Source organism: Lonchura striata, chromosome 15 (genome assembly GCF_046129695.1).
Source record: "Lonchura striata isolate bLonStr1 chromosome 15, bLonStr1.mat, whole genome shotgun sequence".
NCBI lineage: Eukaryota > Metazoa > Chordata > Aves > Passeriformes > Estrildidae > Lonchura > Lonchura striata.
Window position 1 is genome coordinate 10,412,718 of NC_134617.1, and position 18,250 is coordinate 10,430,967.

General features: G+C 41.7%; 1 protein-coding gene across 3 annotated transcripts in view; it reads right to left on the bottom strand.

Moving 5' to 3' along the window:
* Positions 1 to 18,250, bottom strand: part of FNIP1 (folliculin interacting protein 1) — a 64,963-nt gene that overhangs the window by 19,415 nt on the left and 27,298 nt on the right. For 2 of the 3 annotated variants that reach the window (XM_021549544.3, XM_021549545.3), the window contains exons 2-8: positions 17,986 to 18,112; positions 9,390 to 9,533; positions 5,090 to 5,190; positions 4,763 to 4,837; positions 4,178 to 4,269; positions 1,636 to 1,719; positions 574 to 645 (exon numbers count right to left, since the gene is read on the bottom strand). In XM_021549544.3, the coding sequence (XP_021405219.1) occupies positions 574 to 645; positions 1,636 to 1,719; positions 4,178 to 4,269; positions 4,763 to 4,837; positions 5,090 to 5,190; positions 9,390 to 9,533; positions 17,986 to 18,112 (695 nt within the window). The remainder of the gene's footprint in view (positions 1 to 573; positions 646 to 1,635; positions 1,720 to 4,177; positions 4,270 to 4,762; positions 4,838 to 5,089; positions 5,191 to 9,389; positions 9,534 to 17,985; positions 18,113 to 18,250) is intronic. The other variant, XM_021549546.3, reaches the window with a different exon arrangement.

Consider the following 18,250-nt stretch of genomic DNA (forward strand, 5'->3'; position numbering starts at 1 on the left):
AGGAGTAATGTTGGTCACATCCTTTAACAGCCTTTACAATCCCAGTCCAAGTGTCCAACATCCTGAATTTGGAGGGAAGAAAGGGGTGTTGTTGAGGCCAATTTATGTTTTAACATTACCATCACAGGAAAACAGAATCACAGAATGATTTGGGTTGGAAGGGATCTGAAAGCTCATCTCATTCCATCCCCTGCCATGGGCAGGGACATCTTTCCCTAGACCAGGTTTCTCTAAGCCTCATCCAACCTGGTCTCCTGGATTTGGAAAGGAGATGTCAGCAAGAATGGTTTAGGAATGCTGCAACTCATTCAATATTTAATCTGCCTTGCTTATTTGCAGCAATAATATAAGACACTGCTGTCAGGTTACAGCAATAATATAAGACACTGCTGTCAGATTACTGTGAGGCACCCTCAACAACTGCACCACCTGGACCTGTACAGAGAGGTGTCATTAATGCCACAGAGCAAAACAGAACAATCCCATTTCAGCACTGCTTCATGATGTGCAGAGATCCCATGACAAATGAATATTTTTGGCATTTACAGGGTTAACACATGGAACTGCCATTACCAGATCTTGCTATACCGCTGTCTCTGTCCTCATTCTGCTCCCTCCCAGGCATATCCATAGGGTTGCTGTGAACTGTAAAACAAGGAATACCAATCAGCAGGGGAATGCACAGTTCCTTTCTTGTTTGCAGATCTCCATGTAATTAATGAAACAAAACATGCTCATTAATTCAGATCAACAGCACTACACAAGGCCATCACCAAGAAAGACTGCTTAGCTGAACAAACCAAAACACTTACCTGAGAAGCCTGTATATATTTTTCTCAAGTCCATACACCTATTTTAATGCAAACTAAAACCAGGACTTTGTTTCTTTCCACAGATAATTTTCAATAAAATTTTATTGTACCAAGAGGATGTTGATAACATTTGTACTACTCAGTGTATAGGCAGAAACACACCAAAACTCAAAATAAACACAACTTCATTCCTATACCAGCTTTGTCAGGTATTATATATGTATTTTTAAAGGAATTTTGAATGCTGTCTTTTAATAAATTGATACATTTTAAGTTGTGAGCAGTGCATTGGTTGTTCAACTAAGCTGTAAGCTGTCCAGATTCGCAGTCTGCATATAGACAAGATCAAAGGTGTGTCAGGCTCAACAGTCTTTAAATGTGATATATTTTACAAATATGTGTGTGAAATAAAGCTACTCAGCCATGGAAATAAGATCCAGCCACTAAAAGCAAGAAATATCCATTTTGAATTAATCTAATTTGGCTCTAATTTTTACAGTTTGGTTGAAACCAATCCAGATCAAAATAGCTTGACATCATTGTAAAATACTATCTCCATAAATATTAATTCCATATTTAAATATTTAGGTTTCCAAAACAAAACAACATAGATAATACCAAAGAGGACTATTAAATGCCTGCTGTCCTCTGGGGATTTAAGGAATGTATCCAGAACGGTAAGGGAGCAAACAGCACTGTCCATTTTTTTTTTTTTTTTTTTTTTTTGTATGAGATCTTATTTGCAGGGCTAAACTACAAATCCACACAGTTTGTCACCCCAGCTAGACTAGCCCCACAGCACAGCACACAGCACACAGCAAACCTGCAAAGAAAGAGGCGCTCCGGATGAGGCGGAGCGGACCTTGCTCTGAGAATGCCCGCCTGGGGCTGCAAAGCTGGGAAAGACCTACATGGCAAAACGTAAAATACACATCAGAGAATGAGGTTAGTAAAGCAGAACAGTCCATAGGGAAGGGGGCCAGGGCAGGGAGAAGGTTTGAGCCAACATAAATGCAGAGTAACACAGGCAGGAGAACAGCTCTGAGGCTTCATCAGAACACTGATGCGAGGATGAGTCTCACAGCTGGCCTATACAGTATTTATAGATTAAAATAATAGACCCAGCTTTCCACTGTCTCCCATACAAGGATGGGGTTTCTCAAAAGGGCTTTTTGATTTTTTTTTTTATTTTAAGGTTGAAAAATTATTAATTTATGCAGGCTCAAAGCCTAACTTGACCACAAATAGGAGATTCATCACAGAGTATAATGTTTGTTTTAACATCCACACTGCTGAGGTGCCTGGGAACACTGCTTCTGAAGAGAAGGAGGAACGGAGAGAAAGAAGGCAGGAATTCATCTTAGTAGAACTAACAGAAAATTATAGGCTGAAGTAGTTCTGAGAATAGTCAGTACATAAGTTGAGTGAAATGACCACACAGAAAATAAATGTTAGCAGTCCCAGTAGTTAATTTTAAAAGTAATACTGGATTACAGATATACCAGGGAAACAGTGTATTTACTGTGTACAGAGCCAGAAAAAAACATGTTTAGTATTTTTAAAAAGTTAATTACCAGTCCCTCTCCTATATTTGAAGTCAATGCTCACTCAAAGTTTTCTGATTATACAAAACATGAAGGCTGCACCTCAAACTTCCCTTCCATTCTCTTAGGCCTCCAGTCATTAAAGGGAACACATGACCAGGGCTGCTTTGTTTGTTTTTTTTTTTAGCCAGCACATCTGAAAAAAGCACCTTGTAAATAGTTCCCAGCCAAAACACATAGACCCTCCTCCTGTCACAGGTGAGTCAGGAGCAGTCTCTGCTGCTGAGCACTGTTCTTAGAAATGCTGCAGTTACAGATTAACTCCTCTCCCTACTTTACCTAGGGTTCCCTCTGTGCTCAAACGGGAACTGTACACAAACACTGTTGAAAACTTGTGCAGCTCAATTACAAAGAAAACTTCAGCATCCTCTTCTTGCTGGCAACCTTGTGCCTCTTGCCACACACCCTTGCTCCGAGGTGCACATACCTCCTGCTTGGTTCTTGGGGCAGTCATCAGAGTCACCTCTCAGCTGGACACAGGTGAACAGGTGGCACTGGCTACACCTGAATCACTCCATGCCTAAGAGCTGCATTATCTGAACTGGACCTTGCAGTTTAGATCACTCTAATGCTACAGCAAACTTCTACCAGGCACAAGCCACAGCAAACCCTAACAGTAGATGAAGGTGATCTCCTTGCTCTTAGATCAGGCATCACATTCACTGCAAAAATCACAACTGAATTCTGAAAGGACTGTGGGAAATGAATTTATAAGGTTCTTACAATCTTAATTGGTTTCTCTTACAAATGGACTACTGCAAATTATTTTAATGAGGTATACAGTTCATGAGCTGGAGAAGCATTCAAGCCCATGCTTGGGCACAGTCTTAGCAAAGTCAATGTGAAGGAAAGCAGTAAACACCCCTAAGATCTAGAACTACATCAGAGTCAGAAACCCATTTAAGAAAACACAGTCATCAAATATACTCCTTACTTCCAACCCTATAAAAGCATATTTTACATACAGCAATATCCTGGAAAGCAATTGTGAAAATTAAGCCCCTTATTCCACCTACAACAGACATTTGCTTGGAAAGTCAACAATCAAAATGAAGGAAAAGGGAAGATGTGCTGTAGAGCCATGGACCAGGCTGCTACACTGGGCAAGCAAGCACTGAAGTCCAGTCCTATCAGCTCAACTGCTCCCAAGAGGAAAAGCCAAGACCTTTGTTATCTAATGTTCATGGAGCCTCCACCCACAGCTCTTCCAGGGAAGCTGAGAACTGAGGATTTCAGATGGTTTCTCAGGACTGTTTAGCTCCCATGGTCAGCCAAAGGAGAGAACACAAAAACATTCTGTCTAATCTGATACAAAGCTCCAGCACAGCTGAGCAAGGTTAACTGAGACTCGCACAGGACACGTGGCTACAAGTGCTCAGGTGGGCAGAGTACAGAGCAGAACGAGAATTATTAATGAAAATAAAACCAGGGAACTGAGCCAGGCAGAATCAGTCCTGCCTGATCAGAGATAGGCATTTCAGGAATTTCTACACAATGTTATTTTCCAACATTTTCTGTATTTGAACTTAAGTATATATAAATATTTCTATTATGTACTTTATATACACATATGCAGCTGTGTATACTGAATGACTGCTAATTCCCTGAACAGTCCAATTTATTCTCCTCCAAGCTCCATCAGCATTAATATTCTGTTATGTCTTTAACTTTTTAGAAATTTTATTCTATTTAAAAGGTTTGCATATTCTAGAATCTATGACTACTCAAAGATATCAGCAAATAAAATCTTTTTGCAATTACCTATATTCCCAAGAAGTCCATTCATAATTGTACTGTGGTCAGGCTTTAATGTATTGCTGTCTTGATTAATGAACTCAAGACTGTCCTGCAACCTATAGCAAACATAAAACATATAACAAAACCAGTGATTTGCATTTCAGTAGAATAGAGAGATAGTTCATTATAGCCAAAATGGAACAGACAAGGTAAGAACACAGGCTTCTACTAGAAAAAGTTTTCATAGCCTAAGCCACATCGTCAGGTGGGTCATTTAATAACAGAAAACTAAACTTGGAACCCTCTGAAGCCAGATATTTTGTGACACCTTTTTCTTCATCTTGGACTGAATCCCCAAGGTTGCAGGTAGGTACTTTTGTACCTTACAATATCAAGCTTCACCATATCAGCATGGAAGGAATGGTTCATTCATTCCCTCAGAGCCAGCTGAGGTGAAGACAACCATGAGGGAAAGGTGAGGACACCACTGACAGGGTGTAGCAAGGAGTTATTTTTTCAGAGAAAGAATCTGGAGGGTCCAAAGCAAGCCCTGTGTGTTCTTACATTCACCTGCTTCTGTGCAATAGCTACAAAGTGTAGTGCACTCACGTGTTCAGACTGCCATAGATGCTGCTTCCCGTGCGAGCTGTGAACACCTTGCTGAGCATGAGCTGGGGAGGGGAGCTGGGGAACAGGAGGGAAGATGTCAGTCAGAAACACTGCCAAGACAGGCTTTGCCTTCCATTTCACAGCCCTCCTGATTTTATGGACCTTAACACAACATAACAGCCTTTTATTTCAAAAATGACACCAGACTGACTTCAAAGCAAACACAGAAATCCATTTTACTATGTACTTATGCCATTCATTCCTAGTTTATCAGCACTAAGGAGTGAGTCTTCTCTGAAAACACCTGCAGCAAAAAGTTAATCTTACCGGATCTGATGAATTTTCAATGTGGAGCCCTTGTAGCTCATGGCCACAGAGCCAAACATCATCTCTCCAAGCATGTTGGCATCCGAGGAGCACCGAGAACCCTGCAAAAAATCATATCCACCAATATTTGGTTTTAAGCATTTTAGAGGCACACTTCTACTAAGGCAACACACAAGAGAGAAAATATTCCTTATTTAAAAGATAAATATGTAAAATATCTTGCTGGAACAGTGTTGAACATGAAAAATTGAACAGTTTAATCAAGATAATGCTAACAGAGAAAGTGATCTTCACACTGGCTGTGAGCTCAACCACTAAATCCATGCAACAAACCAAACCCACCTAGGTGAGAAGAAGCAGATTCCAACAGCACTGAGCCAGGGGACTAAACTTTTAAGAATGTGCTAACACAGCTCACTGAATTATGCCTAAACCTTGCTCCTGCTTGAAAAGAAGAATCAGCAGTTCACTGGAGATGTTAAGACTGTGCAATGGAGCCAAACTGGAACAATGTTTACTTGACAAAGACTGATTCATAAATTATCCATGGATTTTATATGGGACAAATCTCTCCCTGATGCTTCTGTGATGGCACCAGGAAAGAGCTGCAGCATCACAATGCCAGGCTCAAGGGGTATAATTCCTGCTTCTCTGGTGGCAGGAGTTTGCTGTAAGGCACACAGGCTAAATACTAAGGAGCAAAGTCACTATGCTGCATGATTGGCTGGGGCAAATTCTGCAAACAAAACCCTAAAATTAAAAAATTACTCAGGGCAATCAACTGGAGACAACTGCTCTGCAGACAGACTTATTTGTGTATTTTCAGTGACTGTGATTACTGTCCCTTTGTCGAGGGCTGTTTCACTCTAGGCCAGCAGAGTTTAAGTGCTGGGTCTCCACTTGCACCTTGCCCTGAATAATTTAAACTGTGGTGATCACTGAGTAACAGAGCTCAGCCAGTTCTCAGGTGAGGAGGTTTGGCACTGTGCTAAAGAGCAACACGTTTACTTCAAAGTGTGTGATAGCATGCAATTACTCTATTCCTTGGAGTATTCCTTCTAAAAGATCCCTTAAACCACTCACAGAAACAACTCTGCTGGAAGATGCTCAGTGCATCTCCATATTCCTTATCCAAGCTCTGAACAACCAGTATCCTGAATAGCCATATATTCTGCACATGACTGAGATACAGAATGACAGAATGGTTTGGGTTGGAAGGGACCTTGAAGCTCATCCAGTTCCACCCTCTGCTATAGGTGGGAACACCTTTCACTGTCCAGGTTGCTCCAAGCCCAATCCAGCCTGGCCTTGAACATTCCCAGGGGTAGGGCAGCCACAGATTCTCTGGGCAACCTGTGCTAGTGCCAGTGAGCCTGGAGCACAACCAAGGACAGGGTGTCCCCACCACAGACCACTACTGGGAGCAAGGATAGCTGTGAACATGCCACTCAGTGTTCCTGCTCACACCAGCCTGCAGAGCAAGAGTAAGAACAAGGAAATGCTCATCAGCCAAAAGGCAACAATCTTACAACATTTCTCAATTTTTAGTTATTTTCAAGGACTCTTAATTAAGCTGATGATACCTTTAACAGCCATACTTTTAACCTCTGAAATCTATCCCTGCAAGGAGGGGGGATGACTGAAAGCAGAAACCACAACTGTAAGAATGAGGGTACAACTCCAAGGTTTGTAAGTGTTCAATGACAGGCTGGGCCTCAGTGAAATTTCCATCTCTGTCTCCCAGGACATCGCACTGCTCAGGTGCACTGTAGGCAGTACTGGAAAAACCAGAATTTAAAACCAGTCAGTATGACCCAGCAGCTCCAAGGAAATCTCAGCATAGATGTTAATGACTCCAGGAAATAACAGGTTTGCCAGCATCACAAAATCCTGCCTTAAGAACACTGCAAATTACTACAGCCTCACACTGTGATTGTTGTTTTTAAATCTGTTGCAGACCTCCAAATGAAGGACACAATTCTGATTAAATGTCGAGTTGTTGATGGTGGGTTTTGATTTCAACTTTCTGCTGTTGTGAAAATATAATTCTAAAACTCAGTAAAAATATTTTAAGTATTGATTTTCTATGTCAGACAACCAAATTAAAGTGAAAATCAGCTGCTTTCAAATTTAATTATAGGGGTTTCCCTTTCCTCTGAAAGACAGACAAGCCCTGCTGAAGGCAAAGAGTGTGATAAGATGAGCCCATGGCCTGTTCAATCTGGCATTTCCTCTACAATTAATAACAGTAATTTTACCATGCATAACCAAAGACATGTATTTCATGCTTTTAGTATGGAAACACTGTTAGAACTCAACTCTTTGGGCCTCTAATGCTGCAAAATACAGGTCACTCAAGACCAAAGCAGAGTACAACCAATTGGGGAAAGGGGTTAAATATTAAAAACTCAAACAAAAGGTAGCCAAGGAGCATCTGGCAAAAAGGGCACAACCTGCAGCACTGACAACCTGGACACAAACCAGCTCCTCAGGTCACAGTTTATAGCTCCCATAAAAACTGATCATAAAATACCCACAAGTGCTTGTGATTGCACATTAGCATATTAGAGGCAGCAACATTTGCATTATTTGCAAATTACATTTCTGAACATATTTACAGCTTTTAATACTCCCTTTACTGTACATAATGTCCTGTCAATAACTAAGTGTATCTGTAAATTAAAAAGGCAATAAGGAAATAAATGTTAAATATGGGACATAATTACAGATTTGGAATCCTGGAGCAAATCCTCTGTATTTCACCTTGCAATTAAAGATGCTTATATATAATCAAAGTGTATTTAAACAAGAAAACATAAAGCAGTATTTTAAAAATCCCACAGTATTATATTATTTGAATTTCCTTTTTATACCCTTATAAAAAATAAACAAGAGAATTTATAAATACTGCAAATCCAATAAGTAACCTCTGAGGTTACAGATACAGCAGTTAGAACATAGGAAGTGCCAGGGTGAGTGAAGTCTGGATAAACTCACTCTGGCCCTTCCACATACCCAATACTAAATTTTATTGCACATTAAAGAATTATTGTATTTTTGTCTCTCTGCTCACTTGCTGGGGAAGCCTGGAAGGAGTCTGATGAATGCAGTAGACAGTTCACAATAAATATGCTGTGGAAGACCAACTTCAGCTGAAAGTGTGTGGCACAGTCACACAGCTACTGCGATTTCAGTTCAACTCAGAAACATTTTGAGTGAGTGATACACATGAAGGAATGCAGACTTCAAAAGGAAAACTTTCCACAGCTTTAAAATACGTTCTCATGCCAAACACTAAAATTTATTTTCTTTAGTAACATTGAGCATTTTTTGCAGAGAGCCTGCTCTGGAGGAGAGCCAGTTTCTGGGTAGTGGGGGGCATGGTTTTTCTTGGGCACACAGTGCACAAAGGAGGCTGCTTTGTGCTGGAAGGGAGCTGCTGACAGAAACGTCTCTTCCTTTCATAACCGCAGTTCAATGCCCTGCCAGGAAGGGAGGAACGGAAAACAGATCTTCAGCCACCTTACCCAAGCTGTGGAAAAGAGTGTGATGAGACAGAGAAAACAAGAATACACAGCTTGCCAAATATAGCAGGAGTTAACGTGACAGTAGGAAAGTCAGCACTGGAAGGTTCTTCAATTCTAATCTACGGGAGATTAAGACATCAGTAGTATTGTACTCCAGAGCAGGTTGTAGAGATAGCAGCTTCCCTCAAACACACAATTACTTCATTACAAAGAGTGAAAAGGGCTTAGTTCTATTTTAGGGTGGCTTAATATAAAACACTTGTGATCTGTGGAAGGAGAGATGACAAAAATATATCCGTGTCAGATGACTCTAACTACTCTCATGGCCAAAATCTCTTATATAAAATGGAACTCAAGTGCACCAAATCCCTTAAAAACCTGCTACACAGACTATCCCTACAGACAATGTGTCTCTCTGTTATTCCCCTGGCAATTGACAACAAAATAGACTATTTCATCTACACCAAGATATTTGTGGCTAGTCTGATCACATCAAATGAGTGTTATCACCTGCGTCACAAAATGGAACAAATGCCCTGGAGAAATTGCTGCCATTCAGGACATCCCAAGAGAACCAGTTGGTTGCTTTTAGACTTGATAATACCCAAAGCTAAAGTGTTAAACATTCCTGAGTCTTAACCAAGGTCTTGGTTCTGACTGAAAACTGCTCTCCATTGCCAGCCTCTCATTTCAAGTACTTTAAAACAGTCGTGCATTCACCTGCTGTTAGCATTTGACATGCGTTATGGAGAGAGGAAAAAAAAGTGACTCACCTGGTATTTTGGGCATTGTTCTTTTGGATCAGAGAATGAGGAGGATGAATTGATTGAACTATCCAAGGAAGAAGAGCTGTCTCCTCCAGGCTTTAGTTGGCAACATTTCCCAAAAACTCTCACTTGAGCATCACTGCAGAGTTTCTGAAATAAAGACAACACATGTGACACACTAAGACCCATGACCTGAAATGACTGTTAATATCATTGTACTTACCTGTTTAAGTAAGATATTTAACAGCTGAAAGGCTCATGCCCCAGGAAATAGGTAATACAACATATAACCATATCTTGCAGCCTGGCTGTCCAAAGGAAAGCTGAGCTCTTTTACTTCCAATTAGCAAGAAGCCAACAGGTCACTACAACTCCATCTTCTTAAGCAGAACTTTTTAGACCCAAGATTAGGAGAGAGGTTGGTACCAAAGCATTTAAAGGAAGGATGGCAATGTCCACCTTACTCCCTGTGCCTGCTAGAGTGGAGATGACACAGGAGTGTAAGCAGCACACAGGAAGGAGCAGCAGTTATCAAGTGAGAACAATACAGAATTAAGGAGATTCATGTTACACGGGCAAGTGGAGAGAAAAGATCCTGTTTTCCACAGATCTCTCCCTAGCTGTGTTTAAGCCTCCTAGACTTTCTCACGAGTGGCACAGAGGTGACACATTCCTTACGTTTTCTGTAGGATGGAATTGCGAGGCTGAAAATGGACAAAACTAAGAAACACAGTTGTTACAGAGAAGGAAAAGAAGATTTGCAAAATTATGGAGAATCAATGCAAAAGGTAAATTCTGATAGAGATTCAGACAGGAAGCAGAGCAGAGAATTTAGAGGGCCCAGATGGAGCTGGGACTGATGTACAGGATGGGCAGGATCTGTGTCCACTCTACACACAGAGAATTATCAATCACTGGCATGGGAGATGCTTCACTATGTTTCATTCACTACTTGAAAGCATTTGTGATTCCCCTTGAGAATCCCAGTATCCTGAGCAGAATCAACATCCACTAAGTTAATGCAATTTACACAGCATTGGCATTGCCAACCCTCTTCACCTAAAGATCTCAATGTATTTTTCACACACTCGTTACACTTCAGCACACCCCCATAAGGTTGGCATTATTTACATCTGCTGGTAGGCAGCACTAGGAGACAGAAATAGTCTACACTGCTCAGAATTCCACACTAACTCTGCCCTAAGACTTCCTTAATTACCATTTCCTACACAATCACCAAACCAGCAAGAGCAAGCTGGAAGCAAACCCTACTGAAAGCAAGGTTTAAGGGACAGATGGGAACACAGAAGTGCTGTTATATATCACAGCTTCATCTCTGGACTCACAGCTCCTTGCCACAAGCTTCCCCTTCATCCAAAAACATGGCCATGTCTCAACTTCTAAGGAAAAGGCATAAAGAAAAGTGTGAAATAGCCAAGGCACACATCAGTAACTCCATGACTGCTCAATAATCAGCAACAGCTGTTTGAAAAGATGACTGGCCTCACTGCTGTGGAGGGATGGGAGACCCCATGCCTCTGTCCTAGGCTGTCCAGGTTACTTTTTTAGGGACAGGTGACTTAAATTTGGCCCTAACTGTGGATGAGGTTTAGCAAAGCAGCAGAAAATCGCCAGGATTACAAAGCCCCACGTGGCAGCCTTCACTGCTGCTCCCTCAGAGAGCTGCTGCCACAGAAAGCCTCAAGGAAAAATGTGCAGAGAAATTAGTAACTCCGTGGCAGAGGGGAGGGCAGTGTTCACTTTCCCCCAGCCCTGACAGCTTTCCTGACACACAGCAGTGCCCTCTCCTTTCGACATCGTGGAGAGCTGGTTGAAATCCTACAATATGTAGATTTGCTAATGGCTACTGAGGATCTGTGGCTTGAGCACAGTGCACAATGGCTGGAACATGTGAACGATCATCATATGACTTCAGTAGGAGCTCGTGAACTAGAATTGCATTTTATCTCTGACACAAACAACAATGTCCTAGGCTAGGCAAGCATCATGTGATAAAACCACATACAATCCACAGGGTTACAGCAGCTTTTGCAGGCAAACCACATTTCAGCTTGCATTTTCCATCAGATGTTGAAAGTTCCTTCTAAAATGTTACAATTATAACTAAGCTTTCTTGAGACTGTAGAAATGCATTTAGTGACTTTACAAGAGAAAAATTCTGTGCATTAAAAAGAATAGGCTGAGTTTGTAAATCAATTACTTTTACATAATTTCTTCTCATTATCACTGCTTTTTTCTGCACAGCAGCTTTTCCCAGATCCACTGAGTGGTTGGGTAACTTGCAGTAATAGTAGCCTAATTTAAATGGCAAACCAGGAAAATGGCTGGTTGGTCTTTGCAGTGGAGTTTAATGAACCAAAACTCCTGCAAGGAGTCTTTAAATGAGGTCAGAATCTTTCAGCTCCCACTTTTCAGAACCTTCAAAACCTTGTGAACAGTAAATCCCTCCTAAAATGCAGTTAACTGATGAATTTTGGTGTTTTCTCTTTCACAAACTTAGCATATGTTTAAGATGAACTCCTTGGACAATGAGATCAAGTACTTGCAGTGACCCTCTCCTCTACAGTTTCTGACTTCAAATGTCAATGAAATTTTAGATGCTATAAATCTCAAGATATTATCCATCAAAGGAGTGGGATTACTTGCATTCCCACATAATATTCCAAAGACATTCAAGCTAGGTTTCCAAAAATAAAAAAGTAACCTAATTATTTAAGAACTATACAAGGGAATGTTTCAAAGCTGTGAATTTTCTTCCCAATTAGACATAGTTTTATCAAATCCAATCCCCGGGCAGGGTGGTGCTGGAGTGCTCTGAAATGCCCATTTTTGCTGGAGAGCAGAACATCTGCTGGAAGGATGCCATGGGCAGCTCCACTCCTGGCTGCCACCCTGCTCTCCCTGCTGGGGTCACACTCTGTTCTCTCCCTGCCAGCTCACTGCAGATACCACCCAGCTCCAAAGACTTCTGGCAGTCCCAGCTCTGACATTAGAGGTCATTGTTTGCTGAAAGTCTTGGAGACCTATCAGGTAGTTCTGAAGAAAAAGTAAAATGTCTTTATAGGGTACAGGGTACAAAGTCATTTTCTTCCTCAGTTCCTCTCCTGGAGTCTCTTTTCTCCACATCTGTCAGCAGAGACTTTTAACTCTTTGACGCAAACTCTCTATTCTCCTCAGCAAGAGGGAAAAACATGCCCAGTGCTGTGAATAGGAAGAGGAATTTCTGCTGGGCAGGTTTTGCTTTGGGGATAACAAGAAAGTTGAAAGGAGCCTGGTGTGTTGAACTAAATCAAAGTCTGTGTAGGTGTGTTAGGGCTGTGAGTGAGTGACAGAAGGGAAAGGAAATGTCATCGTATGCTTTACTCTTTTTTACCTCTGCAACAGCAGGTGCTCAAATACCACTGTGCTGGCAGTGATAGAGAAATCTCTATTTCCAAGCAAAGTTGCTACTCTTCAAGAGCTCTGCTCCTGATTTTCAAAACAGGGTTTCCAGAATAAAAAGAAATTCAAAACAGATAAATTAACTCTTTTGATGTATTGATATGAGTTGATCTGTATGTGCAATGAAATATATGTATCCACCTAACACGTGGGAGTAACCTGAACAGGCACTCATTCCTCCCCTTCAAGTGCTCATGTAAAAATCCAGATATCTTTCTTAAAATGCAGCTGCCAAGTGCTGCAATCTTCATTTCTACAGTTGTTGAGTTCCTCTATTACTCAGAGGTCAGTGAAAGAAGTCAAAACAACCTCGTGCTCCCTTACTCCTCTAGTATTTTTCCATGTCTGTTTAGAGAGAATAAGCTGAGCTAAGAAGGTGGGACTTGATCTCTGTGCTTACAGCTTGATCCATCTGCTCCGCTTCGCTCACTGAAACCTGTCCTGAGAGCCAGACAGAGTCCAGAGTCTCCATTTCACACAACTCACCTAAAAGCAAAAGGCTCACTATCCAATTACTAATCCCTCAAAGCAATTTGCTGTTCAACATTTATCCAGTGCTGAAGTATATTAGAACACGTGGCTAATCCTGGCTTGTTTCAAACAGCATGCCATTTCTCTACTTTGGGATAAATATGACATTCAGAGTAAAAGAAATTGCTGCTGAAGGAGATCAAGTATCATATGACCTTTTACTGAAATTATTCAAAGATAAGGACAACTCATGGAAGAGGTGAACTTTCCATTCTCCAAACTGAACCTCACTATTGCACCTCTACATCTCAAATTCTGCACCCCAGGTCTCTCATTTCTTCAGAAAACCAAAACAAATGCTATTTCTGAAAACCTTCTTCTGCCTCTAGGTCCTGGCAACAAGTCACTGCCCTTCTCTGATTCCTTGTCTTTCTCCTTTCCTACCACATGCCCAAACTCTAGATCTCTGCTCAGCACAGTGTAGTTTGGATCCTTCCATTTTTTTCTCCCTTCTCATGCTCCCCTGACACCCCTCCTTCCTCCCTGTACTTCAAACCTTCCTCTAGGCTGATCTTTAAACTTAGGAAATCTTTTAGCTCTTACATGTCCCATCAGCACCTCTCTCCAGCCAGATCCCCAATGTTAACCACTCTCTTGTCATAAATCCCCATTGGACAAAACAGAAAGGAAAATGAGCATTAGAATGAGACACTTAATCCCTGTCTCTGAACTCATTTTGCCTGTTCCAAGGAAGCCATGATCCAAGGTTCCCCTTTTCAGTTTCTTCTTTACTTCACTCCCCATTCCTCCCTTGTGGCACCATTCCTGTGGCATCCTTATCCAAATCAATTACCAGCCCTTGGAGGCAAACTCCTCATACTTCAGCTGGCCTTTGCACACTGGCAGTTATGGGGACATAATAAAACACAAGCCAGCCTTAGTGTGAGCTGAGTCTAGATGCAGTGTCAAGGTTGGGAAGCCAACCAAGCACAGGCAAAGGCACAGCTGAGGCTGACAGTCCAGCACTGGCTGGGCCACCTGCCTGCTGCACCTTAAGCAGGAAAAGGAGCTGCTTGTTGTGCTTATTTGAAATTCAAAGGAGCCTGGTGCCACAGTTTTTTGAGGAGCACACCTGTGTTCACACACAGCTTCTGGCTCGGGAACTTGATATAGCCCACAGCACAAGGAGGAGAGTGGGGTTGATGGCACCTGGGAGCAGAGAGCAGGAGAGGAGGTGTCAGAGCAAAAGGAGCAGACGAGCACAGAACAAAGTTGAACAGCAGAAACCAGTCATAGCTTGTAACATTATCACCTGCACACCAAGTCTCATTAGAAATGAGATACTTACTGCTATGAGGAATTAAAAAAAACTCTCTAGAGGAGACAGTGGCTCAAACCCACAAGCTTGGGTTCTTTGGTGAAAGAACCAAAGAACCCCCATAGAAGTTCTCTGATGCCCAAAAATCCAAGGGATGTGGATGCTTGGGTGGGGATAGAGGCTGTCAGTAAAGCCACCAGCAATGCCTCTTCCTCATAGCACACACTGCCCTGGTACATTCAGTGTGCAAATGGCTGTTCTGAAGCATTTGCTCATGACCTAGTGCCACAGGGCTGGAAAGGGCAGCCACTCTCCTCCTGGGATACCCTGGCAGAACTCAGACACACTATTTTCTGATGTTTGGGAGACAGCAGCCTTTCCCCTCTGTTCCAGTGCCCAGCTGATCAAGAGCCCATCCCCTGGAAAGCTGGGGAAGGACCTCTACTGCTTAGCACCAAAAAAGGTATAGGACTCACAAAGGGGATCTCTCTGCCTCCCACATGCAAAGTGCCCACAGCTGCCTGAGGCAGATCTCTGGCTGGCACAGCCTTGGGCCAACATTCCCGGTGTTGGGAATGGCCCCAGCCCTCCTTGTCACCGGCTGCTGCTCAGCTCCCCTCACCAACTTTAACTCTAGCAAAGCTGGGGGAGTCAGGACTTCTCCTGAGCAACTAAAATATTGTCATGGCCACGCTGCAAACTCTTGACTGTTTTCAGTGTCCTGCTGTGCAAAACCCTCCCCAAATTCTTGTCTACTTAATATTTATCTTTACTGAAGACATGAAGAAGCTGAATCCAATGAAAACAAAAGGTCCTCTATTTGTGTTATAGCCACATTTCCCTCATGGGTAAGATGAACCTAGCAGTGCTTTACTAATGAGAGACCAGCTTGGTGTGAACACAAACTCAGCAGTTTTCACTGATCAAAAATCCACAGCTTACTGTTTTATTTCTTGAAACATCTGTGTCTGCAAACATTTTCTCTGATGCTCCTTAAATTTTATGACCACACCCTCCCTTACAGAATTCAAATGCCTGAGCCATGTTCAACCTCAGCCCACCACACACAGCTTTTAACATATGTAGAGATTATACATATAAAACAGACCAAAACACATCTCACCTTGCTGCAGGCATGCAACTCTTAAATTATAATTGCTTTCATGTCTGATAAACAACAGAAAATGGAAACTGAAGAGCACAGCACCATAAAGCAAAGTGAAACCCTCTTGATTCTCTGTGTTAGACTACTTTGACTTGAACCAGAACACTCTGGCCACTGCCAGGCACTCTTGCAAATGTCTCCCCGGTGTTATTTGCAATCCAGAGGTATAAGTCCCATTAGAAAGTGGGGGGTGAGAGGGAAGAGATGCAGAAAGCCTTGCACAAAAAGTGGGGTGCTGAACAGATACCCTTTCAGAACAGAGAGTGCCCAGCCCACACATGGCTGGCTGCAAAAGGGCAAGAGTGCCTTGGAATGTGCTTAGAGCCAAGATCTGCCTTTGTATAGGCAGGGTGTGTCTTTGCTAATGAAAATCATGATAAAGAGCAAGAGAAAGGAACAATGCAATTCCTTGAAAATGGCCAGTACATCCTGCTCACGGCACAAACCCACACTGAGCTCACTTGATCAAGCCCAGCCAAAGACTCTTCTGCATGTTTTTACCTGCAAACTTTTGTTTTATGAGAAAAGTTTTGCCTGAACTGACATTATCTGAATGCTGGAGTAAGCAGGCACAAGGCAAGCAAATGCTTCAATATATCCACTTTCAAAGAATCCTAATACTATGAAAAATAAATGTATCAAGTTCCTACAGATGACTTCTGGGTATTTCAAATGCCCTGGAAAGAGTTTCCCTCCACTAGTTCCAGGTGGAGATGGTGACTACAGCTGTTTCCCTCCCCTTTAGCAAAGAAAAAGGGAAGATTAATATGGAACCATATCAGCTCCATTATCAGCCATTTATTTATCCTGTTGCTCTTGAGATGCCACAGTCAATGAGCTTTCTGAACTAACCCAAAGCAGTGAAGTTTGCATGTTCAGTGGGCAAGTACACATCTATCTTAAAGAGGTTTTAGACTTTCAAGAAATTAATTTAAATCTGGCAAGAGGATTTATACTGTAAGTTATTTTTATTAATGAAGTAACAGTGGTAAGTACAGCCAGCAATTCATACCAATAAACCACTTCTAAAGATCTCCTGTCTTTAAAAACCTGTTTTTCTGGCAAGAACATCAGGAAGAACAGGAACTAATAGAACCATTCTAACAAGTTTAAACAAAAAAGAAAGATGCATTTTTTAACATTTGTGAAACCTGCTTTATTTCACAAATTCTCTATAAAAACTAGGAAATTGGGATCTTGATTCATGGCTATAAAAGCACTGGAGTAAGCAATGAAGAAGCCTAGAAGTTTGTGCCTGGTAAGACACAGACTCCAGAGGTTTGGATATTGGACACAGCACTTGAGACCAGGGCTAAGAGCAACAGCCTGGAAGAGTTTGGAAAGCTGAATGAAAAATCTTGCTGTACTCCAATACCCAACAGGAAAACCAGGGCTTGGGGGTAATGTGTTATTTTGTGCACTCCTGCTTACAGAGGGACCTCCGTAAGTCCTATAGGTAAAAGCAGCTGGAATCATTAATTTCAATTTGCACCATGCTTTCTGCTTGCAGACCTTAAAATTATTTGTGAATGTTCTTAGAAATGGTGAAAAGGAAGCTCAAAGCAACGAAATAAGTTGTCCAGCTTCACACCACCACTTTCAGTAGCACTGTGCCCAGAAATGAATCTTCTGTCCAGAGCTCTTAGAAGGAAGTATCCTCATCTGACCTCATCCATTTCAGTTTCAATTAATAGATTACTACACAAATCATGCCAAAAGGAAAAACAGAGTTTTCAAGTAACTTTGTGTGAAAAAACTGTCAGCAAAGCATACAAACAACAACTGACAAAGTTAAGCAAACAGGACATAAGAGGACACAGGGCTGGGGAGACCTTCTGATTAAGAATGCAGACCCTACCATGGCACAAAACTAGATCACTAAATCCCAGTTCAGGCCCTGTTTCAAGCCCCAGCATTGCTTGCTGCAGCCCCAGGAAGGAATCCTTCTTGCTGCAAGAGCAGAAAGTAGATAAATCCCAGAATAAAGATATCACTACAGTATTTAAAGCTGGTAAGAGCGAAACCACTGAAGCCTGAATTATTTGTAATTTAACAGGCATTTAAATATAGCCCTGCATATAACCAACATTTAAATGTCAATGTGAATAAAACAGAACATATGCAATTTATCAACTTGGCCATTTGAAAAAATACAACTATAAACATGTAAATTGCAAAATACTCACCGACACTGAAACATCCTCTATTTTTCTTTTAGCACTGGAATCAAATAAGACATTCCGTCCTCTTCTTTCACAGTCCTGATACACAATCAGTCGGATCTGGCTTGGGTCAAACTCCGGCAAAGGCCAGCTTTAATTGAAAAAGAAAAGAGCAGAAGGATCAATTACCACAACTCTTTATTACACTGTTCTTTTTACATTACCTGCATATACAACTTGATTAAAACAGAGTCCAGAAAATTCAATGCCATTTCATCAAACCCTTTGA